Source organism: Arvicola amphibius, chromosome 1 (genome assembly GCF_903992535.2).
Source record: "Arvicola amphibius chromosome 1, mArvAmp1.2, whole genome shotgun sequence".
Classification (NCBI taxonomy): Eukaryota; Metazoa; Chordata; class Mammalia; order Rodentia; family Cricetidae; genus Arvicola; species Arvicola amphibius.
In genome coordinates, this window is record NC_052047.1 from 7,845,456 (window position 1) to 7,871,734 (window position 26,279).

General features: G+C 42.7%; 1 protein-coding gene and 1 long non-coding RNA gene across 5 annotated transcripts in view; one reads left to right on the forward strand and one right to left on the reverse strand.

Moving 5' to 3' along the window:
• Positions 1 to 513: 513 nt before the first annotated feature.
• Positions 514 to 1,941, reverse strand: LOC119805953. The gene is made up of 3 exons (XR_005284045.1): positions 1,823 to 1,941; positions 910 to 1,002; positions 514 to 811 (listed from the first exon to the last, which is right to left on the reverse strand). It is a non-coding gene; the product is annotated as an uncharacterized LOC119805953 (long non-coding RNA).
• Positions 1,942 to 2,110: 169 nt separating this feature from the next.
• Lin54 (lin-54 DREAM MuvB core complex component) overlaps positions 2,111 to 26,279 on the forward strand; it is a 71,697-nt gene continuing 47,528 nt past the window's right edge. The window contains exons 1-2 of one of the 4 annotated variants that reach the window (XM_038339988.1): positions 2,111 to 2,243; positions 23,582 to 24,297. In XM_038339988.1, coding sequence (XP_038195916.1) covers positions 23,614 to 24,297 — 684 coding nt within the window. In that variant the 5' untranslated portion in view covers positions 2,111 to 2,243; positions 23,582 to 23,613. Of the gene's footprint in view, positions 2,244 to 4,073; positions 4,400 to 23,581; positions 24,298 to 26,279 lie in introns of those variants that run through there. The other 3 variants (XM_038340004.1, XM_038339980.1, XM_038339995.1) reach the window with 3 other exon arrangements.

Sequence of the window (26,279 nt, forward strand, 5' to 3'; positions counted from 1 at the left end):
GCCTCTCTAGAAACATCTCGGACAGAGGCAGGCACAAGTTAAGGAAATTCTGGATTATCTTTTGGAACTGCCCATGGTAAGGGTGTTTTATTAACTCAGATACTTCGAGACTAGCATTGCATGTGATACAAAATAGGTACTCAGTAATATAATTTAGTTTTCTAATAACCCTACCTCTTACCTATATATTCCTATATATTTATTTTTTTCTATTCTATTTTCCTCAGAATCGCTATCTGTTGGATTGAGGGGTTAAGCTCCCTGGTAGCATTGTTTCCAAGCACTTAATAAGCTGCGAGTTCAATCCTCAGCACCAGTGTTTTTTCCTTTTTCAAGAAATTAAAGATTGCTAACAATGTTTCCTCCAAGAATTGCAAAGCCATCGTGCAAAGAAAATGCAGTTGACCACCAAAGTCACCAGTCCAACGGTGGGCTGCACAGTGGAGGAAATGAGCATGTGGTTCACCTACATGTTTTATTTGTGTTTAAGTAAACCACAAAAAGTACAAAGAGAAAAATAATTGGAAAAACAAACCCCAGAAACCCAAGAACTGGGGGTGAGGACACTGAGACACCGTGGATGGGGGTCGCTGCTTGATCTTCTCATGTTACCTGTGTGTCTCCTCCATGCTGTTCCCCAGGTACTCTTGTGTTAGCCATGTGTCTTCCATAGTTCTTTAGTGATGCACCTCACAGTTGCACATTTACACAGTCTGGTTTTCTGTTATTTCATCTGTGTAGTTCTCGTCTGGCAGAGTAGTTTACGGAATACTCTCAAGGCCTTTTTATATCTTGGATTTATACAAATACCCTAGGAAATGAAAGAAAAGATGATTTGTAGATTTTTTTTCTTTTACTCTTTGGGCCCCACCACCCAGTTCTCAAATAAATACAAAGACTTATTTTTACTTATGAATGTCCAGTCTTCTTCCTCCATAGCAGAGTATGAGACTGCTCTGGGCATCGTCTTCTGTAGGTGGAGAGTGCTCATTTGTTTCCTGGCTGCCCAGACCCAAAATAATCACACACCAACTATATTAATTAAAACATTGCTTGCCCTTTTAGCTCAGGCTTCTTATTAACCAACTCTTGCAAATTAAATTATCCTATTTCTATTATTCTGTGTATTGCCATGAGGCTCGTGGTTTACCGGTTAAGGTTCTGCTGTATGTCTCCTTCAGCAGCTACATGGCGTCTCTCTGACTCCGCCTACTCTCGCTCTATATCTCTTCCAGTTTGGCTGTATTCTGCCCTGCTATAGGCTGAAGTAGCTTTTTTATTAAGCAATGGTAATAAAACATATTCATAGCATAAGGAAGGAAATCCCACATCACTCCTATCCTCCTTTTCCTTTCTTCCCCCCCTCTCTTCCCCTCTTATTTATTCTCTCTGCCTGCCAGCCCCGCCTATTTCTCTCTCCTCTCTAGCTATTGGATGTTCAGTTCTTTATTGGACCAATCAGATGGTTTAGACAGGCAAAGTAACACAGCTTTACAGAGTTAAACAAATGCAACAAAAAACGACTGCAATACATCCTTGCATCATTAAATATTCCACAGCGTAAACGATGTAATATATCTTAAACTATACTCCTCAACGGCAGAATGCAAAGAATCCATATTGTATTCGTATGTGTACTGTACTGCAAAACAAAACATCAAAAACTCCCTTTCAAAATAAGTTTAACTCTGCATGTTCCTCTCTGGAGCTTTTTGGCGCCCCTTGCAAAATTCATGTCTAACACCCGGGCAAGATTAGCACGCCGACTCCCTGCTCAGTCAGGCTCATCACCAAGCGGGGGCGTGCTGGAAACAGCACCTACAGTGGTCTTGTCACAAAGCCAGAAACAGGAACCGACAGGGTGTTCCCCGCCTTTCTTTTGACGGGGCCCCGGGAGGAGTCACGTGGGCCCGGAGAGCGCTTCACCAGCCTTGCGCGATGACGCGCCTCGGGTTGCCAGGGGGCGGGGCGGCGCGCGGAAGGGGCGGGGGGAGGCTGCCGGCGGAGGCGGGGCGGCGCAGGGGCGGGCGGAGCGGCGCGGGGGCGGGCGGAGCGGCGCAGGGGCGGGCGGGGCGGGGCGGGGCGGGGCGCCCGGCGTATTATGGGATGCGGCGGTGGAATGGCGCTGGGCGCGTGATTTTGAACAAACCCGGGTCTGTGTTTCGGAGGCGCCGCCGCCGCCGCGGCTGCTGGGAGCCCCGGGAGCGCGGCGCGAGGAGGAGGCGGCGGCGCCGCCGGCTCGGGTGAGTGTCAGCTCCGGAGACCCGGGCTGGGCGGCGGGGACCGGCGCCGGGCCCGCGGGGCGCTCGCACGGCCGGACAGCGCCGGCCGGCTCCCGGGCAGCTGGGCCGGTGGGCCGCGGCGGGCGGAGGGTCGGCGGGGCGCGGCCACGAGCCGCTGGCGCCCGAGAGCGCGGCTGTCACTCGGCGGGGTCGGCGCCGCCCGCTCGGCGCTCGGGAGCAAGGGCCCGGCGGCTGTTGACAGGCTCTCGGCGCGGCCCGGGAAGCCGCCGGCGGCCCCGGGCTTCTGGGAACCGGTTTTGCTGCTGTGTCATTTCGTACCAGCGCCTCCTTTCGCTGCTGCCCGCCGCCGCGTTCTTCCTACGCCCCTTTGTATGGACTCCTCAGGGTGTGTGTCCGTTTCCCTCGCGAAGCCCACCAGCCAAATGTCATAATGTCCCCGCGGTGCACGGGGGAAGGGAGCGGGCTGGGACACAGCCTGGCCAAGCAACGGTAAACAACCCGGCTGTTGGTGGGGGAATAAAGTTGAAAGATGAAGAAGCTGGGAACCCCTTACACGCTCAGCCTCTAGCGGGCTGTATATAAAAACGCGCTGTGAGTGGGTGGGAGACAGCACTAGGTTAAGCCCCCGCCTGCTGACTTTTGTATGGAGTTGTCATTCAAACGAGGTAGGGAAATGGCTTCTGTTTCAACCTTATTCTTAGGTAACCCTAAGACAGTAGGCTAGCCCTATTCACAATCCTGAGGTTCAGTTTGCTCATTTCTAATAGGTCTTTTACACCTTATATTGTAGCTGAATGATAAAGAATACAGCTTTTGAACTGGCAATTATTAAGGCTTTCTGAAATTAAACAGCTAATTTTTGGAGAATGCTGGTCCCGTTAAGAAGTCTTGGCAGCTTATGTGTTCTTTTTCCTGAGATGATTAAGCATTACTTGTATCCTCTTTCTGCTACTTACTAAACTAAACGACGAGAGGGACTGGAAGGGGTGGATAGGTAATTCCGGAATCTTGATCTAAAGCAAACTGTTGTATTCTCACCGCGTTGTACAAGCGTGTCAGCAGCAGATGGTTTTTAATTTGGAAACTTAGAACCTAAAACCACTTGGCAAGAGATTCTAGCGAAGAGCTGTGTTTTCTGTATGTTAGAAGTTGATCATTCCTGTCTCCACAGTTGGAATCAATGTATTTTAAACTTAGTGGCACTTGTACAACTTAAACTAACGACAGATTGACGTAATGGTGTTCATGGACAGAAATGCCCAAAGTTAGGTAGAGAGGAAAAATAGTTCAAAACTTTATTCTTAAAAATTAAAGACAAAAACCGAAACCAAAAACACTATGTGTAGGGTCAGCGCCTGTAATTAAGGGTGCCTGAGAATCAGGCATGCACATGGAAATAGCTATACTGTCAAAGTATTCTGTGGGTGGAGTAGAATGCCAAAGTTGGTGAGTGACGTTAGAGGTGTCCAATGACTCTGAATGTACCCGAAACACGGTCTACCATCTCCAGTGTTTTTCTGGAAATGAGAGTTTGGGGTCTTTACTCTTCTTGCATCAGATTCCGAATGACTTGCCCTCCTCGCAAGTATCTAGCACTTGGAATCCCGCAGGTTTCACGACTTCCCTTGGCGTTCCTGCGGGGCCCGCGGGAGCTGGGTGTCTGGTCCTGGGGTGATAGGTCTGGCCCGGCTCGCCGGTGAGCGCTAGAACCTCCGGTGTGCGTTTGAAGGTTGGCGGGGCGGGCGGGAGGTTTCCCCGGATATGTGGGTGTGTGCTGCTCGGGAGGGCGGGCCGGGGCGGGAGCAGGAGGAAGGGGGAGGTGACTGGTGGCGGCGGCGGCCGCCGGGGCTCGGCTGTCGGGGAAGCTGCTGAGCTGTGATGGTGATGACGAGGTGAAAATGGCGGATCTTTCGAAATACAATCCCGGCCCCTGACATACCAGAGGCGGCGGACGCGGCGACATCACCACCCCGGCTCCCTCCTGAGCCCCCGGGTACCTTGTAGTGCTCCATTTCGGGCAAACTGGGAAAGGAAGCAGCTGGACAGAGCTACCGTGCACAGGCAAAACAAGCACTTGCCCGGGCTCGGAATTGCCCGGGACCTTCTGGAGCCCGCTCCTCGGAGCCGGAGGGTGGAGAAAGCGGCAGCCTCTGGAGGTAGAGGAGAAGCGGGTTACCCGGGGGTTCTCTTGTCTGCAGAGCTCTTTATTTGGGAGCTGGGGGAGGAAATGCGTCGCGGATCAAGAATGACTTGTCCGGAGTGCAAAGAATCAGTAGCCTCATAATGACATCAACATTATTTTTTTGAGTATCAAGGGCTGAGTTCGCTTACACCTAAGGCTGCTGTTGAGGCCTAGAGGAACCGCTAGTATTTATCATGATTTCCTGATAGAATACTTAAAATACCACTCGGTGGGGGTTGGCTGATGGTGTTCAGCAGTTTAGGGAGTTGTGCTTCTTTGGGGAGGCAGAGCATTGGCATTTTCTTCCACATTTAATGCTGGTGACAGAGCGTAGTCTAACTTGTTGGGGTGTGGATCCTCACCTGTTTTTGAGCATATGGACTAGTGTAGCAGTCAAAAAAAATTTATACGGCGCTGTCATCCTTAGGGTGGCACCTTTGAACATGCCACTTGGCAAATAACAATCGATACTGTAATCATATTTTCTGCTCAGTTTTAAAGGGAATTTCTTCTTTGACCCATCTAATTTCATGAATTCAGAGAAGGAAGTTATGGAAGATTTTATAATAGACTGAATACTACAAGTGGAATTCCATTCGGGAGCACTGTTCTGCTTCTGAGTTCACCCTTACCTTCAGATATGGCTTGATGCAAGCTTTGAGTGCATTGCTGATGATTGACACCTGTTACAGTGCAGATGCAGCGTCTTGGTTCCTTAGTTACAAGGCTTGATTGACCTTACTTTTGTCATCTGAGGGTCCTTAGGCAGCTTCCTTGCGACAGTAGGAATAATACTGACATGTTACAGGTTATACGAAATTTTATACACCAGTTTGGGGTCCTCCTTTTTTCTTCAGCTTAAGTGGTAGAAGGGTTGGTTCAGTGACCTTGCATTATGAGAGTAAACAGGTTAATATTAAAGAAATGCCTACAAGTATTTGTGAGTTGCAATAGATTTACTTTCTCAGGCTGTCTAAGAAGTGATATGATAGTAATGTTTATTAGCATATGGTATATTGTGTATACACAGGGCAAATATTCTGCCTGAATGTTTGTAGTTTGGACTTTGACTCACTACAAGAACGAGAAGTCAAAGAGTGTTTTAGAGTAAATATCTGAACAGTACTTAGAAGATATATGATTGTTGTTCATTAAAAGTATAATTTGAGGGGACAGTCAGATGTATCAGCAGGTAAAGGCACGGCCATGCCAGCGATTCTGAACCTGAGTTCAGTCCCCTGGGACACACATGGTGACAGGAGAACACTATTGTCACAGGTTGCTCTCCGACGGACTCATGGCAGGTGTGCTTCCCAACAAGTAAACAAATGTAAAAAATACCAAAATTGTGGCTGAAAATGTAGCTCATCCATTAAGAGTGTGTGTGCTTGTCCAGAGTTCCCAGCACCCATGGGACAGGGCTTCATGCCTCTTAACTCCAGTTCCAGGGATTCTGATGCCCTCTTCTGGCCTCCTTGACAACCTGCGCATATATGCATATACACAATACATAAAAGATGAATCTTTTTTTTAAAAAAAAAAACATTACAAATACACACGATTTGATCTTGAATTATTCAGTAGAAATTTGTTTTTTTAAACTAAATTGCGCTGCAATTTTTTTGGTCCACAGCAACTAGCTTAGAGTAAGAATCTTTATAACTTAAAATGCTTTGTCATTGGTTTTCTGTTTTGTTATGTGTCTTGCTGTGTAGCCCAAGCTAACTTTTTGTGTGGGTGGATGTTTTGACTGCATGTCTGTGCACTGCATGCATGCAGTGTCCACAGGCCTTGAACCCTCTGCAGCTGGGGATGCAGAAGGCTAGGGGCTGCTTCCATGTGGGTACTGAGTCTCTTGGAATAGCACCTACTGCCCCTAACTGCTAAGCCCATGCTCAGGCTCATTCTAACTACCAACTCTGTTGTCTTTTTAGTTGATTCTTAATGATTATTTCCCCTCCCCATTTTAAGATAATCTTTTGTGTAGCTAGGCTGACCTGATATTTCATAGTGGTGCAGACTAGCCTCTAACTCAGACTGGTCCTTCTGCCTTCCAAGTGCTGGGATTACAGGTATGAGCCACCATGCCTGGTTTGTGAAAACTTTAAACTACCTTTTTTTCCCCTTTTGTTTCTTCCTCCTCCTCCTTCTCCTCCTCCTTCTCCTCCTCCTTCTCCTCCTCCTTCTCCTCCTCCTCTTCCTCCCTCCCTCCCTCCCTCCCTCCCTCCTTCCTTCCTTCCTTCTTCTTTCTTCTTTCTTGAGATGGGTTCTCTATGTAGCCCTGGCTGTCCTGGAAGTCACTATGTAGACCAGGCTGGCCTTGAACTCAAAGTGGTCCACCTGCTTCTGAGTGCTGGGTTTAAAGGTGTGTGCCATTACAACTGTGATTACTTTTAAACATTTTTTTCTTTTTAAAAATTATAATATAATTACATCATTTCCTTCTTTTTTCCCTCCAAAACCTCCCATATACTCCTCGATCTTTTTCATTAATAGTTGTTACATAGGGGAGGGTGTGTGTGTATGTGTGTGTGTATTTCTAAATACATAAGTACAACCCACTCAGTCTATATAATTAAGTTTTTTGTATGTGTATATGTGTATGTTTCAGGGCTGACCTTTTGTTACTGGCTAAAACCGGTGTTCTATTCTCTAGGGAAGACTATTTCCCAATCTCAACATTTCTTAGGGTAATTACTTTTTTTAGTTTTTTGAGAAGAGTTTCTCTATGTAACATCCCTGGCTGTCCTGAAATTTTCTTTGTGGACTGGGAGTAATTACCTTTTAAAGCTCAATGTGTTGTTTTTGTTTGTTCTGTTCTGTTTTATTATTTTTTGAGACAGGGTTTCCCTGTGTAGCCTGACTGTCCTGGAACAACCTCTGTAGACCAGGCTGGCCTCGAACTCACAGAGATCTGTGTTTCTCCCTCCCAAGTGCTGGAATTAAAGGAGTGCGCCACCATTGCCTGGCACTAAAGCTCAGTTTTTAGATCATTTTAGTGAGGAAAATTGCCTATTGGTAACTTAAGTGTGATAGAATGACTGAAAGAAGCATTTGCCTCTGGAGAAAGTCAGGTGTCTGCTTTGTTTGGAGAGGAACAATACAGATGTTTAGATGTTTTGCTTGTTTTGGTTGGGTGCTTTTTTTTTTTTTTTTTTTTGAGACAGGGTTTCACTGTAGCTCAAGCCAGTCTGGAACAGGAGATTTTTCTTGCCTCACTACTTCCCCCAGTGCTAGGATTACAGGTGTTTGGTATCACACCTACTTTAGAGTTCCATCATTATTTGTCAAACAGGTTGATCCCTAATCTGGTCCAAAATGATCAAAAACTTTTACATTTTAGAACTTTTCAGATATTGACATAGAATAACATTAGGAGGAAAAACTGTACATATATTGTAATACCGGATTCTGTGTTACCCCCTCGGTACAGTTTGTGCGCCACTGTACCCTACGCGAGAAAGAACACAAAGAGACCCAAGTCATTCGAAAGATCAGCCGAATGCCGTTCATTCAGCTTTGGGGAAATCCTTATATATCTCGCTGCTGCACAAGGATTTCCACCCAGGCAGGTGGGAAATTACCACACCAAAGATGGAGTCAACAATGCCCTACAGCTAATCACCAGGCAGGGCAGAGGGAGCACAGGAACAAACAGAATGCTTAGTTAGCTGACCAGAAACTGTCCTCAAGATGGACCCCAGGAACAAGGGTAGACCCAGGCCCTGCAGTATATCCCCAATGTGAGATATATATATATATATATATATATATATATATATATATATATATATATATATATATCCCCAATGTGAAACTTGAGAATATGAAATACTTCTGGTTCCAAGAGTTTTGAATAAGGGATAGTCAGACTGTATTAGGGTTTGTCTGTGAGCCCTATACTATATGCTAGGAATATGGGAAAACCTGATTTAAATATTATTGCCCCAGAGGGCTTTTGGTTTAAGAATCATTGGAGGTAAAACTGAAACTATAGGCTGAAAGGGCCTTACTACAGTAGGCTTTGAGTTGCATACAGCTTTTGAGTAGAATGGCAGCCTCACAAATATACCTAGGGACTAATGTTTACGTAAGATGTAGTGTACTTGAGAGGGGACAAGTAAAAAAAAAAAAAAAAACACCATAGTTTACTCCAAGCTGGAGATTTTGGTACTGTTGATTGCAAAGGGATGGAGTAATTCACACATGATTCACATATTATATGACAGATTAGTATTTCTGTGGAGGTATGTCAAAAATTTAAAATTAATTTACTTTTTGTGTGTGAGCTCACGTGCTGTGGCCCATATGTGGAGATCAGAGGACAACAGAGAGTTGGTTCTCCTACCATGTGGACCCATGGATCAAACTCAGGTCATTAGGCATGGTATCAACTATTATCAACTAGCTGGGCTGCCTCTCCAGCCCCAGATTAAAAGAGTTTGTCTTTTTTTTTTTCCCGCATCACAGTTTGGCATGCTTTATTGAGAAATACAGAAAATTATGGGGCAAAAGGAGAAAAACATAAAAATAAAGAGGAAATTGAGAAAAGATACACAATCAATGGCTGAAGAAATGAATATAATTTAACGGTGATGGTATTCAGCTGGGTTTGGTGCCACTCACCTTTAAATTCAGCACTCAGGAGACAAGTGGATTTCTGTGAGTTTGAGACCAATTTGGTCTAAAGAATAAGCTATAGGCTAGCTAGGGGGCTACACAGTGAGACTTCTATTTGAAATAACAGTTTTAAAAAAACATTTGAAGAAAATTATGTGGAAAATATTGACCAGTGTTATTTTCGTTTTTATTTATTTAGGACTCACAGTGATGACCTTACTGGGTGTCAGTAAGGCTATGAACATGGGAATCCAAGCGGCTTAGGTTAGCATGTCTTAGTTTTTGGTCTGGTTGCTGTGTTAGGATACCTGAAGAAACCGTTGATTGTGCCGGGCGGTGGTGGCGCGCGTCTTTAATCCCAGCACTTGGGAGGCAGAGGCAGACGGATCTCTGTGAGTTAGAGGCCAGCCTGGTCTACAAGAGCTAGTTCCAGGACAGGCTCCAAAGCCACAGAGAAACTCTGTCTCGAAAAAACAAAAAAAACAAAAAAAAAAAAAAAAAGAAAAGAAACCGTTGATTGTGACTCACTATTCTAGGCTCCAGTCTGTCATTGCAGGATAGTGAAGGTGGTGGGACCCTGAAGCAGCCAGTCATATTCTCCAGTATTTGGGGATCCCATCTCAAACTGCTTACACTAAGAGTCCCTGTTTCTAGCTGTCTTTCTGGAGGTGCCATGGAGCAGCTTTGGTTACGGGCCCAAGACTGCTCCAGAAGGGGGACAGTCCATCATGGTGAGGAAAGCAGGGCAGCAGGAGCCACACTGCATCAGCAGTCTGGAAGCAGAGGCAAGCTCTGATGGAATATTAAATGCGTAAAAACAGAATTTAAAGGGAGAAGCTGCTTAGGGAAGCAAGAAGGACTGCAGAGTTAGAGTGCACACACGTCTTTGTAGTGACCTTGTGAGTGTGAGATTACCTGTGTACGGACTGATTGTGTGTCATCTTGACACAAGCAGGAGTCACCAGAGAGAAAGGAACCTCAGTTGAGGAAATACCCCATGAGATCCAACTGTAAGGCAATTTCTCAATTAGTGATCAGTAGGGGAGGGCCCAACCCTTGGTGGGTGGTGCCATCCCTGAACTGGTGGTCCTGGGTTCTGTAAGAAAACAGGATGAGCAAGCCACGTGGAGCAAGCCGGTAATCAGCACTCCTCCATGGCCTCTGCATCAGCTCCTGCCTCTAGGTTCTTGCCCTGTTTGAGTTCCTATTCTGACTTCCTTCAGTGATGGACTAGGATCTGGAAATGTAAGCCAAGTAAACCCTTTCCTCCCCAGCTTGCTTTATGTCCTGGTGTTTTGTCGCAGCAATAGAAACCCTAACTAAGACAACACAGTAAGCGCTGAGTAGAGCCAAGATTGGAAAGTAGGTCTTCTGCGTGAAATTCTAATAAATAGTTTGTTGTTTGAAATAAGGTCTTCCTACATAATCCATGCTGGTGTTGAATTCATGGTACTCCTGCCTCAGCATTCAGGTGTGCTGTTTCTGTGGCAATGCTCTATAATAAATTATTATTATTATTTTGGTTTTTCAAGACAGGGTTTCTCTGTGTAACAGCTAGTTGTCCTGGAACTAGCTCTTGTAGACCAGGCTGGCCTTGAACTCACAAAGCTCTGTCTGCTTCTGCCTCCTAAGTGCTGGGATCAAAGGCATGCACCACTACCACCTGGCAATAAATTATTTGAAAATGTAAAAATGTAGCCTTTTATTTCCATCTATATTATTGTAAAGTTTTAGATACAGTTTACTTTTTCAGTGCCAAATCTCTGCTGTGGACTTTGTACTGGGACAGTGCTTTACCTGTCTGCTCACTGTAGTGCTGAGATGAGGCCGCCTCTCCCTGACAGCTGCAGTTGTTCTGTTTGCTGAGCTTCATGCTCTTCAGGGCTGAATTTCCAAAACTTTCTCAAAGTCAGAAAACAATGAATACCTTTTAGTTAAACTACTGACAGAACTGTAAGTTAGTTGAAAGTTAAGGATACCTTGTACATTTTTAGATAGAAAGTATTTTCAGACAACATTGTTGAAAAGTTTACTTGAACAGTTTCTCATCTTGTTTAACGTGATTTATAGTGGTGTGGATTTCTTATTTCAAGTGCTGTACAGGCCCAGAGTATTATAGAAACCCACCTTACCCAGACGGCTATTTGCAGCCCTCAGTATAAATAATGGTAGAGCCCTTATGGCACCTTTCCATGGCTGCTTTATTCATTCTTCACATTTCTACTGAGAGGCTGTTGTTAGCCAGCTCCATTGGCCCTAGGACAGGAAGGGATTTTGGTGAGGAAGACCAACAAGTCCCACCCCCTGTAACTCACATTCTAAAGAAATGGGAGGGTGATCAAGTCTCAGACAAATAGACACAAACTTCCTGGTGGCAGTAGATGCTGTGAGGACAGCCAGGTGTAGGATATGGTGCCTGGTGGTGCTGAAGGTGCTGTTTAACAAAGGGCTTTGCGACAGAGATAGAAATCATTAGACTTAGAATTGAGTGACTCTGGTTGGACTTAAAGCATTCAGCCACTTTCAACTGTGAGGGAGTAAAATATTGATTACTCCTAGGAGTGCATTTTTGCCTTTAGATAGTTAGAACATTCTTGCTATGAGCTGTGAAACTGCTGGAGGCTTGAGGATCGCTCTTTTTTTGTTTTTGTTTTTTGTTTTTGTTTTTTGTATTTTGAGACAGGGTTTCCCTGTGTAACAGTCCTAGCTATCCTGGAACTAGCTCTTGTAGACCAGGCTGGCGTCGAACTCACAGGGATTCACCTGCCTCTTGCCTCCCAAGTGCTGGGATTAAAGGTGTGTGCCACCACTGCTCGGCCTTGGTGATCGCTCTTAATGTTCTGGTTTCTTCCCTCCATACACTGGCTGGTGGTAACTCTTGTGTGGGTGAGCAAACTGAAACTCCTTAATTTCCTGGCCTGTGAAAATGCCCTTTCCTTGGAATAGACTTGAGCATTGATGAAGACACATATGCTAGCACATAGCTTCCATTCCTAAGGGAAAAAACTAGGGCGATGAGTCATGTCACTAAAGGGCCAAGCCCTTTTCCTGCCTTGGTCACGAGTGTTGCAGCATTTGTTGTAGTGAAGGTTAGTATGCCCTGCATCTGACCCTATTGAAATATGTAAGGATGTGAGGTGCCCCATAGACTTGTGGTTTCTGAGCCATCCTGGCTCTACAGCCTTGCACAGTCCCGTATCACTTACAGACTGGCCGCACCAATTAGATTGTTTCTTACTAGAAGTTTGAGCTCCCAGCTCAAAAAGGCATACATAGGCTTCTAGTCCTATATATACTACGTATTGCACGAGGGTCTTCTCTGTCTTGTTCCCCTCTTCTCCTCTCCCTTCCTTTCCCTCTTCCTCCTCTGCTTATCCCACTCTGAAGCAGTCTTGCTATGTGACTCAGGCTAGCTTTGAAATTGCTTCAAAATGCCAGCCTGGACTACTATACCCAGCAAAACTTTCAATCACCATAGACGGACAAAGCAAGATATTCCATTACAGAACCAGATTTAACCAATACCTAGCTAGCCACAAACCCAACGCTACACATAGTACTAGAAGGAAAACTCCAACCCAAGGAAGTTAGCTACATTCACAAAAATACAGGCAGTAGATGATCTCACAGCAGCAAATCCTAAAGAAGGGAAAACATACACAATAACACCACTAACAGCAAAAACTAAAATAACAGGAACTAGCAATCACTGGTCATTAATATTCCTTAATAAAAATGGACTTAACTCACCTATAAAAAGATGTAGGCTAACAGATTGGATGTGAAAACAGAATCCATCCTTCTGCTGCATACAGAAAACATACCTCAACCTCAAAGACTGCCTCAGAGTAAAGGGTTGGGAAAAAATTTTCCAATCAAATGGACCTAAGAAATAAGCTGGTGTAGCTATCTTAATATTTAACAAAATAGACTTCAAACTAAAATCAATCAAAAGAGCCAAAGAAAAACATTTCATATTAGTCACAGGAAAAATCCATCAAGAGGAAATCTCAATACTGAATGTTTATGCCCCAAATACAAGGGCACCTATATGTAAAAGAAACACTTCTAAAGCTTAAATCACACATTAAACCCCACACACTAATAGTGGGAGACTTCAACGCCACAATCTTACCACTGGATAGGTCTGTCAGACAGAAAATTAGCAGTGAAATTGCTTCAAAATAAAACCCTCCAGTTTTCCAAGTATTGGGACATCTGGCATGCACCACCATTCTTTGCTGCTCCAAGTCCCTAACAGGATGAATGTGGACTTACAGTTTTAATAGCAGAAGTTTAAAGGATTGGCCCACAATCATATTTGGGAACTTTAACACTTGCTCTCAGTGGTTGTTAGCACAACAGAACAGTGATTTGTTTTTATTCAGTAAGTTGCTTTCCTTTTCTCCTTTCTCGCCTGAGACCCAGCAATCTCTCAGGTTCTGGGGTTAAAGGAGTAAGTGTCCACTTCGCCTGACTAAACATGAATAAGGATATGGACTATGCAAATAATAGTCAAAGTCAACTTAACCTAACATTTTAGAACACTGCCTTCAGTCTACAGAACATGCGTTCAGTGCACAGGCGAAACTCTGACCAAGACAGAGGAGTGCTGCTGCCGCTGTGCAGCCTGGAGAGCCGGACTGTCAGGGGCCGCTTTTCAGGTGAAAGAACAGCAACCTTTTATACCTCTACTCCTTCTGTGGAGACCCATCTGCCAGAAAGAACACAAGCATCCTTGTCAATTACAGACCACAAGGAAGTTCCGCTGTCAGTCGGGGAGTGAGGGCAGCTGGATCACAACAGATGCCAACTGATGCTCAAGTCTCTTATTTCAAATTATGGAAATGCTAGAGTTTCTGCTTCAGACAGTAGAAGAGTTAAGCTAGACATTGATATAAGATACATAGAAAATCTCCAAATGTTTAGGTATTGAATGTTGTCTATTATCTGTGTGTCAAAGATGAAATCACAAGGACTATTAGAAAATATTTTGAAGTGAATAAATGATAGTAAAAATTGACCTTAATGGAATGCATTTAAAGTAGCATTGGAATTCTTTGGTTTGTTTTTGTTAATTTGGTTTTTTATGTCTTAATGGCTTATTGAATATATAGAAGGCTTGAAAATCAGCCATCCTGCCCTTGAGAGCTGTGGCTGTGGGAGCCAGTGTGGTCCACTGCATGTCTCACTGCACCATCTTGCCCTTGGCTTTTTAGTGATGTTTTCTTGCCACTTTGGGGAAGAAACAAAACAAAGCTGTGTCAGTGATCTGAACCACAGTTTGAAAAATTATGTCTTTCTGGAGAAGGACAAATAGCAGGTTTAAAATTGCTCATATATGTTCTCCCCCAACCATCTAGAAATGTAACAAACAATAACAAGAACACCCTTAGGGTGAGAGCCATGTAGAATAGCACTGTGGGCCAGGCTGGGCTTACTAAACCCTGACCCTTATTGCCATTTTAAGATTCTGGAAAAAGAAGGTCAGATTACACCCAAAGCACTCAGAAGGAAGAGAAAAAGGTAAGCATTTGAGATAGCATTTAACTAGGTTAAAGATGACAGTTGACATCTCTAACCAGATCAATGATGAAAAGGGGGAAGAAAACAAAACATCAGTGGGAGGACTAGAGAGGACACCCTACAGAGGACACCCTACAGAGCCTGCAGACGGTAAAGGGAAAGAATTGTAGACAAATTCCTTCAAAGACACAAACTATTAAATATCAAAGTGACTCATAAAGAGTTTATCAAAGATATTAAATTTTTTGGTTTAACAAAACCCTTTTTGTAAGCCAGGCAGTGGTTCCTTTCTATAGAGGCTTGACAAGTTGAAGCAGGATCACTTGAGGCCTGTCCGTATGTATGTGAGACCTTGTCCCTAGAGCTGACACAAAAGAGAGCTTCCTATAAGCTATATGACTCCACTGATGAATTCTCAGCAATGTAAGGAGGAAATGGATAATTCCGTGCATACCTCCCCAGAACAGAGAGTGAGCTCCACTTCATTTTGGCAGCTAGCATTAATCCCAGGCAAATGCTGCAAGAAAAGAAAGCACAGACTAATACCTATCGTGAATATAGACAAAATGCTTAGTAAAATATTGAGAGTAGAATCCAGCAGTTTATACACAGCGTGATACACCGTGAAGTGATGTTTGGGAATGTAGAACTGGATTGGTAATAAAAGTCAGTTTAACTTGTAGACTAAAGTAGAATACCATCTGATTTTTTTTGATAGGTATAGAAAAAGCAAACATATGGCAGAATTAAATGTGTGTGTTTGCGTGCGCACGCACGTTTGTGTGCACTCACATGTGTGAGCTCGCATGAAATTGAACATTGGGCCTTATACATCCCAGGCCAGTGTTGTTCCAATGAGTTCAGTTTCCACCCCTCACCCTTCTGTGACTGTGACTTGATGTGGACATAGGTGCTATGATACAGTACCATGACCAAAGAGAGACTTAAAGAAGAATGTTTATTTTAGCTTACGGTTCCAGGTCAAAGTTCATTGTGACAAGGAATACACGGCATAGGGGCAGGAAGCTAATTGAAGACATTTCCCTCCATATAGAGGAAGTGCAGAGAACAAGCAGGAAGTCGATGAGGCTGTACACATGAAAGTTTCCATAACTTCTCCCAAACAGCCCAACGGCTGGGGATTCCTTGTTCTTACGTGAGCCTGTGGGGGCCACTGCTCATCCAAGCCACCACCAGGTTAGTCCTGAAATCACAGTCTGTCTGCCTCATTCTCCTAAATCCTTGGGTTGTACACAACCACCATTCTTGACGTCATTGAAATTTTTATAGATTTATTATTTTTACTTCATATATATGGATGTCTCACCTGTGTGTATGCCATGTACCCATATGTACAGTACCCTCAGTCCAGAAGAGGGCATCAGATCCCATGGAACTGAGTTACAAGTGATTGTGAGCTGCCATGTTGGTGCTGGATGTCCATTCCCGGTCTTCTGAAACAGCAGCCAATGCTTTTTAACTGCTGAGCCATTTCTCTAGGCCTAGGTTTGTTTGTTTAAAGAGTAGGCAAGATGGCTTCATAGATCATGGTGCTTTTGGCCAAGCTAATGATCTACATCTGTTCCTGCCGTTCGCATGGTGGAAGGAGAGAATCACTTCGTCTTCCGATTCTATACTTGCACAGTGGCACTTGTGCACTCACCTCATTGCCTGCCACACAAATATAACAATAAAATGATCTTTTGAAAAAAAATCAGAAAACAGAATAGAAGCTAACTTTTCAACTTGATAAAGGAAATCTGAGAAACCTACAGATAAGCAAGTGAGACTGGAAAACAGGCAAGTTTTCATTCCCTTAAGTAATCATTTTCTGTGATGTCACAGCAAATATTGTAAGGTAAAAGAAATAAAAGGAGTGCAGATTAGAAAGGAAGAACTACCGTTGTGACTTGCAGATAAGTTGAACATTTTAAGAAATGTACATTGAAAAGCTACTACAGTGAGTAAGTGGGCTTGGGATGCAGGATACATGGACAGCATCCATGAAAAAGTTGTTCCTCTGTATTCATGACAAGCATTTGGAAAGCAGGGGAAACCATTTATAGCACCTTGAAAACAGAGCACTTAGGGCTAGATTAGACAGTATGTATCAGACGTATACACTTGAAGACAGAACATTGCTGAGATGAGATCCCTGTTGGGAGACGACTCTGGGTCTTTGCTTTTGCATTTCTGTACAAGCTGCAAGGAAGTCCGTGACAGCTGTTGTTTTTTTTCTATTAAATTAATTAACTAATTAATTTTTAAAAGGTTTTTCAAGACAGGATTTCTCTATGTAGCTTGAGAGCCTGTCCTGGCACTCACTCTGTACACCAGGCTGGCCTCGAACTCACAGAGATCCGCCTGCCTCTGTCTGGGATTAAAGGCGTGCGCCACCACCTCCGAGTTTCGTTTCTTTGGGACAGGGTTTCTCTGTGTAACAGTCCTGGCAATTGCTTTGTAGACCAGGCAGACCTTGAACTCGTTCGTAGAGATCTGCCTCTGTCCTCTGTGCTACCATTGCTCCTCATGAGCTCTTGTTTTGAAAGATCTCTTTATGGTGGTGCATGCCTGTGATCCGAGTTATTGGGTGGCTGAGGCCAACAGAGTGCAACTTTCAGGTTAGCCTGAGTGACTTAATCAAACCCTGTCCAAAATAAAATAGAGCTAGAAATGTAGCTCAGAGGCAGAGCATTTGCCTGACATGTACCTGAGTCTGGGTTGTGTCCAAAATCTAAAGGGGCTTATATAGAAAATGGCTTTGGATGGTATAGTAGCCCTTGCTGTAGCGAAGGGTAGCTTTGATTATTGTTCAACTTAAGAAAAACACTGTCTCCCTCTTCCAGCAGTTGGGATGCCAACTCCCTCTGTATGTTGGGCGTCAGCCTGGGCAACCTCTTTGTCTTCTCTGTGGGACTTAGGGTCTAGAGGAACTGGCCTCCACATGATTCTCATGCTTTTCCTGTTACTACTAAAAAACAAACTTTGTTTCATCCTCAGGACTTTGTGTTTTCTGCCTCTGAAGCAGTAATTGGTTACTTTGTTTCCTTGCTTGTAAATAGTCTATTAAAAAAAAAAAAAATCTCCCATCTCAGTTTGGGCCATGGCTCCTGGAAAGGAAGGGAAAGATGGGCCCTTGTGGGCTAGGCTAAAGGATGTGTCTGGTGGTGAATGATTTCGTCTGAGTTAGACAAGAGCAGCTTGGAGGGGAGTGGCAACCCAGTGGATGGTGCTTAGTCACTGCACACTGAATTCCATGCCCCTAGCTGAGGAATGTAAGCCCACAGGACGACACGTCTGTCATTGTACACACTCAGATCCATGTGAGTTGAGGAGCCCTCATTGTGTGGGGACTTTGGCAGGATGGCAGTGAGGACATGGAGTTTTGTGCTCATTGAAAATCACACGAGTTGGGTTGGGTTGCAAGAATGAGTTCTTAGGATTGCAGGAAATACCAACCTTTATTTATGAAAAAATGTGGAGTCCCTAGCTCCATCCATGTCACGATCCTAAGGAAAAAGGCGAATGGAGGCTGGGATGGAGTGTCCCTGTTCTTAAGAAAGATCAGAGTTCATACGGAAGTGTCTGTGCTCTGTTTGCACATTGTAAAGAAGGAAAAACAAAACACGGTTGAACTACTGAGAGTCGGGGACCTTCTGTGCTAGATATCTGTGGCATACACAGATATGTATAACTAGATATAGAATTGCTACGTTTTTATTTTATAGATATATTTATCTTTATGTGTATGAGTGTTTTGTCTACATGTATGTAATAGCATCATCTACATACAGTGCCTAGTGTGTACTCTAACACTGACAGCTATAACAATAATGTGACTATCTTTTATTTTTTCAATTAAACTATTTATTTGTTTATTTTTTTATTGTCATTCATTGAGCTCTACATTTTTCTCTGCTCCCCTCCCTGCCTTTCTCCTCCCCTTCAATCCTCCCCCAAGGTCCCCATGCTCCCAATTTACTCGGGAGATCTTGTTTTTTTTTCTACTTTCTACTTCCCATGTAGATTAGATCTATTTAAGTCTCTCTTAGTGTCCTCATTGTTGTCTAAGTTCTCTGGGATTGTGGTTTGTAGGCTAGCTTTCTTTGCTTTATGCTTAAAAACCACCTATGAGTGAGTACATGTGATAATTGTCTTTCTGTGTCTGGGTTAGCCCACACAAAATGATGTTTTCTAGCTCCATCCATTTTCCTGCAAAATTCAAGCTGTTATTTTTTTTTTTTTTTTTTTTTTTTTTTTTTTGCTGTGTAGCACTCCATTGTATAAATGTACCACATTTTCTTTATCCATTCTTCAATTGAGGGGCATTTAGGTTGTTTTCAGGTTCTGGCTATGACAAACAAAGCTGCTATGAACATAGTTGAGCACATGTCCTTGTGGCACAATTGAGCATCCTTTGAATATATACCCATAAGTGGTATTACTGGGTCTTGAGGAAGGTTGCTTCCTAATTTTCTGAGAAATCTCAGAATGACATCCAAAGGGGTTGTACCAGCTTGCATTCCCACCAGCAATGCAGAAGTGTTCCCTTTTCCCCACAACCTCTCCAGCATAAGTTGTCATCAGTGTTTTTGATTTTGGCCATTCTTACAGGTGTAAGATGGAATCTCAGAGTTGTTTTGATTTGCGTTTCTCTGATGACTAAGGATGTTGAACATTTCCTTATGTGTCTTTCAGCCATTTTAAATTCCTCTGTTGAGAGTTCTCTGTTTAGGTCTGTACTCCATTTTTTTTTTATCGGATTATGTGATCTTTTGGTGTCCAATTTCTTGAGTTCTTTGTATATTTTGGAGACCAGACCTCTGTCTGATGTTGGGTTAGTGAAGATCTTTTCCCGTTCTGTAGACTGTCATTTTATCTTGTTGACCGTGTCCTTTGCTTTACAGAAGCTTTTCAGTTTCAGGGGGTTCCATTTATTAATTGTTTCTCTCAGTGTCTGTGCTGCTGGGGTTCTATTTAGGAAGTGGTTCCCTGTGCCAATTTGTTCAAGTGTACTTCCCATTTTCTCTTCTATAAGGTTCAGTGTGGCTGCTTTTATGTTGAGGTCTTTGATCCATTTGGACATGAGTTTTGTGCATGGTGATAGATATGGTCTATTTTCATTCTTCTACATGTTGATGTCCAGTTATTCCAGCACTACTTGTTAAATATGCTTTCTTTTTTTTATTTGATATTTTTTGCTTCTTTATCAAAGATGAGGTGTTCGAAGATGTGTGAATTAATAGCCGGGTCTTCTATTTGGTTCCATTGGTCCTCCTGTCTGTTCTTACGCCAATACCAGGCTGTTTTCAGTACTGTAGCTCTATAGTAGAGTTTGAAGTCAAGGATTGTGATGCCTCCAGAAGTTCTTTTATTGTACAGGATTATTTCAGCTATCCTGGGTTTTTTGCTTTTTCATATGAAGTTGAGTACTGTTCTTTCGAGGTCTTTGAAGAATTTTGCTGGGATTTTAATGGGCGTTGTGTATAATCTGTAGATTGCTTTTGGTAAGATTGCCATTTTTACTATGTTAATGGTACCTACCCAAGAGCATGGGAGATCTTCCACTTTCTGGTGTCTTCAATTTCTTTCTTCAAAAATTTAAAGTTCTTGCCATACAAGTCTTCTACTTGTTTGATTAGAGTTACTCCAAGATATTTTATGCTATTTGTGGCTATTGATTCTCTCATTTCTTCCTCATGTGTAATTTTTCATGTGTAATTGTATGCGCGCGCGCGTGCGTGTGTGTATGTGTGTGTAAGAATATGTACAAGTGCATTTGAGTGACTTAATAGCAGGGACATGGTGGCACATGCCTATGATTTCAGCAACACCAGCCTTAAGACCTTTTTGGAGGGGGATGCTAGCTTTTAGGATTCTTATTGAGCTGAATGAGTTCTTTATATATGCTGGAAAATCATCAGTCACAATAATATGTAGATGAAAATAATTACTGTGGTTTGCAAACTTTGGGGAAAATGGAGAAGTGAGGCATGGCACACGAACTGGATGCTGAACAGAGCCAAAGCTATAAACACCCCATGGATACTGATAGGTTTACAGGCATTCACAGTACAGGCTCACAGAATACCAACACCAGTGACGTATGTTTCAGTGAAAATCCTAACCACACATAATGAAGGGCCTCTCCCATAGCCATATAGTCCCTACCACACACAACAAAAGGCCCCACCCATAGCCACATAGTCTCTACCACACCCACGAAGGGCCCCACCCACAGTCACACAGGCTCTTCATCCTACTACAGATGTGCTCATGACCTGGATGCTCTACCCCTACTGAATGAGGTAATCTGAGTGCCTGCATCCAACAGAACCATAAAAGTTTGACTCCTTCCTCAAAAGAAATGGAAAGACATAGCCATGAAACCTTGAACTTAATGTTTACAGCAGGGTTACCATAGCAGTTTCAGACTGAGAAAGTTCCAATGCCCAGTACTAAGTGGACGGATACACAAAGTGTGGGAGAGCTGTGCAGTAGGACATATGTAACAGTCAGAAGGAAGAGCAGGTGCTGAGAGCAGCAGTGTGGATCTGTCTGAGTCATGCTGTGCTGTGAGGAGGGCATGCGATACAACTGTGTGTGCACAGGTGTCTGCCACAGAAGGGCGACTCTCAGTAACTAGTTCAGCGGAGTTGTTTCGTTCTTCTTTTACATCAGTCGTTCTCAACCTTCTGATGCTGTGACCCTTTAATATAGTTCCTCATGCTTTGGTGGCCCCCAACCATAAAACTATTTTTGTTGCTACTTTATAACTGTAATTTTGCTTCTGTTAGGAATATTAATGTACATATCTGATATGCAAGATGCCTGATTTGAGACCATAAAGGGCCATCTGACTCCCAAAGGGATCCCGACCCACAGGTTGAGAAGCACTGCTTTACACATGCTAAGGTGGGGCTGGGAAGAGGGTTCAGTGGCTGAGGTTAAGAGTACCAGTTGTTCTTCCCGAGAACTGCAGTTCATTCTAACAACCATGTGGGATGGCCCACAGCAGCCTGTGATTCCCTCCAGGGGTCGGATATTCTGCCATCTAGTTGTTTGGTTGATGGATTACATATTTGACTCAAGCATTTTATGATTGTTTTTGTGGGGCAGTGTCTTTCACTGAGGAACATCTGTACACGATTTCCTGTACATGAAGTTCTAGTGTGAGCAAAAACACAAAGCTGTTGTGATGGACAACACTTATGTAGGATGGGCTTTCAGGACAGTGAGTTGACTGTGAAGGTTTAGGCTTATTTTAGTCTCCATTTAAAAACATCAGTGGTACAACGTTTATGATAGTATAATTTTGCAGTTAAAATGACTAACTTTGGAACCATACAAACCAGAGTTTGACTCCTGCCTCTACCATTCACTTTGCCTTGGACAATTATTTAACCTTTCTACATTTTTTAATCTATGAAATAGGGTTATGCTACATGAATGAGAGATTTGGGGAGGAAACTTATGCCATCTTTGCCATTGTAAGTGCTCTATACTGATGGCTTATTTTGGCAGCAGTAATATTTGCCATGACTACTAAATACAGTTTGTAGTATGTATGTGTTTCTCTTTAGTGTAACACAGGCTGCCCTGGAATGTGCCGCAGTCCTACTTAGCTTCTCAGGGCTGAGATTATAGGCCATGTTCCTTTCCAGCTATATGTGCTACTCTTCATTTTTCAATGCTTGTTATATATTTTAAAGAAAATAAGATGGGTGTGGTGATGCCACTTGCAATGCTAGCACTCAGGAAGCTGAAGGACTGAGCCAGGTGGTGAGATGACATCATGCCTCCAAGAAGAGGAAGAGTTGCTGGTTGGGTTCTAAGGGGTTTTGAAGTTCTCTGAGCAACCACTTGACTGCTGTCTAGTCTTGACATGCTGGGCTGCTTTAATACATGCTGATACCGGAATTCACTCTTTTATTGAACACTCTAAAGATTTTAGCTAAAAGCATTACAGCTGATTTGTCCATAATCTGGACTTACTTTTTTTCCTTGATGTTGACTGCTGTATATATTTTCTTCTTTTTATATTTATTTTTATTTCTTATGTATGTGTTGTCTGCATGTATATATGTGCGTCATGTGTGTGCCTGGTACTTGTGGAAGCCAAAAGAGGGCTTTGGCTCATCATTAACTGGAGTTCCAGAATGTTAGGAGCCACCATGTGAGTGCTGGAAACTGAGCACTGTGCTTTGCAAGAGCGACAATTGCTCTTACTTGCTGAGCCAGATTTCTAGATGTGTAAATTCTTAAGTAAACACTCCCCTTTGACACTTTAAATGGCAGAGGATTTGAAAATCTTTCCAAAGAAAAATTCCCTTAGTGTGAAGCTAATTGATTAGACTTGGGCCCCAAAGTCTAGAAACTCCATTAACATTTAGTAGATGTTTCTAACAGTAGTGTCCTATGTAGGACCAAGATAGACCATTGAAGATTTACAGATAATTCCATATCCTAGATTTTTTTTTTTTTTTTGGTTTTTCGAGACAGGGTTTCTCTGCAGCTTTAGAGCCTGTCCTGGAGCTAGCTCTTGTAGACCAGACTGGTCTCGAACTCACAGAGATCCGCCTGCCTCTGCCTCCCGAGTGCTGGGATTAAAGGCGTGCGCCACCACTGCCCAGCTGCCTAGATTTTTTTAAAAAATATTTTTATGGTTTATTTAACTTTATTTTATGTGCATCAGTGTGAAGGTGTTAGATCCCCTGGAACTAGATCTTCAGACAGTTGTGAGCTGCCATGTGGGTGCTGGGAATTGAACCCGGGTCCTCTGGAAGAGCAGTCAGTGCTCTTAACCACCGAGCCATCTCTCCAGCTTCCATATCCTAGATTCTTAAAAGCTACGATTTGTGAAAATGGTGAAGTCTAGATCAATATACAGAATGTTCTTCCTTTAATTATTAATTTCAGCACTGTTGGTTTTGTTATTTACATTTTTCCTGAATGTATTTTTGAAACTCTGCTTTAAAATCTGGTAACAATTTTTCCTCCTTTCTTCCAGCACCTGGGCACCGTCCTAGAAGCAGAGCGACCATGGAGGTGGTGCCGGCTGAGGTGAATAGCTTGCTTCCAGAGGAGATAATGGACACTGCTATAACTTTAGTGGATGAGGATAGTATTGAGGCTGTAATTGTGTCGTCCCCAATTCCCATGGAGACAGAACTGGAAGAAATTGTCAACATAAATTCTACTGGTGACTCTACAGCCACGCCCATTTCCACGGAACCCATCACAGTGTACAGTAACCACACTAACCAAGTTGCAGTGAATACCACAGTTACTAAAGCAGATTCTAATACCACAGTGAAACCAGCATTTCCAAGTGGCCTTCAAAAACTTGGTGCTCAGACTCCTGTGACTATATCAGCCAATCAGATTATTCTAAACAAAGTATCACAGACATCTGATCTTAAACTTGGCAATCAGACCCTTAAACCAGATGGACAGAAGTTAATTTTAACAACTCTGGGCAAATCTGGTTCACCAATTGTTTTAGCACTACCCCATAGCCAACTACCCCAGGCTCAGAAAGTTACAGCTCAGGCCCAGCCAGGAGATGCTAAGTTGCCACCGCAGCAAATTAAAGTAGTTACCATTGGAGGGGGGCCAGAGGTGAAACCTGTCATTGGTGTCTCAGCATTGACCCCAGGAAGTCAACTGATTAATACTGCAAGTCAGCCCTCTGTGTTACAGACCCAACAGTTAAAAACAGTACAGGTAAAAGCAACAAAGGGGGCATATTACTTAAAGTGCATGTTAAAAAATTAAACTGACTCAAAGTTGTGTTTATAGGGTTGTTAATTGCATAACTTTTAATGAATTCTTTTGAATGTTTTAAAATAATTGTATGAATTTGTTTTGTTTTTAAATTTGGTATGTCTACTGCTCATGAAATTTTTTACCAGAAAACTTAACAGCAGACTAAATTTTGGTTAAATTTCTGAATTGTTTATTTATAGCTTTTTAAAGATTTTATGCATAGTGATAGTTTGCCTACAAGGGTATTGTTTTGCTGGCATAAAAATGCCCTATTTACTGCAGAGCCATCAAGTAATCAACCTTTCTTTTTTCTTGGTTAATTAATGACTAAAGGCTAAACTTTGCTGCTCTGAGAACCACTGGGGGCAGCGATAGCTGATGCTCACCAGTGTTTATCTTACTTGGAGCTTTTTTGTCCATCTCCATCATTCATGTTTGCAGTGTGAGGAAGACGGTGGGTGAATGGGATGGAGCAGAGCATTGGGCTTGTCTCCCCTGTGCTGTCCTGCTGACTGTGGAACTAGGGGTAGCTTCCTCTCTGAAGTTTTACCTTAGCTTAAGATGGCTACTTGATCATATAACAAGACAAAAAAAAAGCAATATAGCATTGCACAATTCTTAAAGCATTGAGGATCCTTCAGAATAGCACTTAATGGTATGAAAAATGCCCTCAAATACCTCAAATAATAGATTACCAGGGCATACATGAAATGTTTTTTGGGTTTTTTTTTTTTTTTAAATGTCCAAAAAAGCCTCTTTAGGATAGCAGAATGCTTAGAAATAAAGTGATTCACTTAGGAGAAGGAAAACATAGTACATTCCATGTTTGGAAGGTTGTCTTTTAAAAGAAACCAAAAGGCAGTCCGCTGTGGCTACGCTTGGTAGGTAGAGGCAGGCAGATCTCGGTGAGTTCCAGGGCAGCCAGGAGTACACAGGGAAATCCTGTCTTGAAAAACCAACCCCCGCCCCCCCCCCCCCAAAAAAAAAAAAAAAAAGACGAAAGAAAGACAAGAAAGTATGAGCCAAGTAGCAAAGGAAGGAGTGTAAGGAATTGGGAGAGGTGTTTCCTCTTAGCTGATATTTACATTCAAGTTTTGGTTACTGTGTTGGGAAAGAATTAGAAATGTTAATTCTCAGGAACTTTGCATTAAGAAGCTTAAGCTTTTTCAAGTCTTGTAACTTACTGTATCCTTTCTGCTGTTATTTAATAGTTCACGTTCTCCATCTTTGTTACCTCATGCTTTGATTATTTTATTTATTTATTTATTTATTTATTTAGTTAGTTAGTTATTTATTTTCTGAGGCGCTCTTGAATGAGATAGCCTAGCCTATTACTGTGAAGTATCCTGTCCTTAGTATTGAAGCCTGTTTTGATTGGCCTTGGCAGTGTGGATCATTATCATGGTCTCAAAGAACTAACAATAGAAATCAAAGTGATTTTTTTTATTCATGAGAGCAATGTACAGTTTTAATAAGTAATTTATTTCTATCCATTAATTTCCTACTCTTATTTTCTAAGTATTGATAGTAAAAGACTCTGGCCTAACACTCACTCCTTTTTATTGTTGGTGGTTTTATAAAGACTGATTCCATTTGTTTTAAAAGTTATGTTTCTTAAAAGAATATGTAACAGAGCTGGGCGTGGAGGAACGTGTCTTAGTTCCCGCATTCAGGATGTAGAAACAGGTGGATCTCTGAGTCTGAGAACAGCCTGGTCGGCATAATGAGTTCCAGGACAGCGAGAAGGACGATAAAGTGAGACCCTAACTCAAAAAAAAAAAAATAGATAAGTAAATTAATTAATTAAATGATCGAAATAAACAGTAGAAAACCAAGGAAACATATTAGAATATTTTCTAAGTATCCAGTTGATTTTAGGTAGCTCAAATGTTTATAATTCAGGAGCAACTTCTGAGACCCTAAAACACTTAAAAAAAATA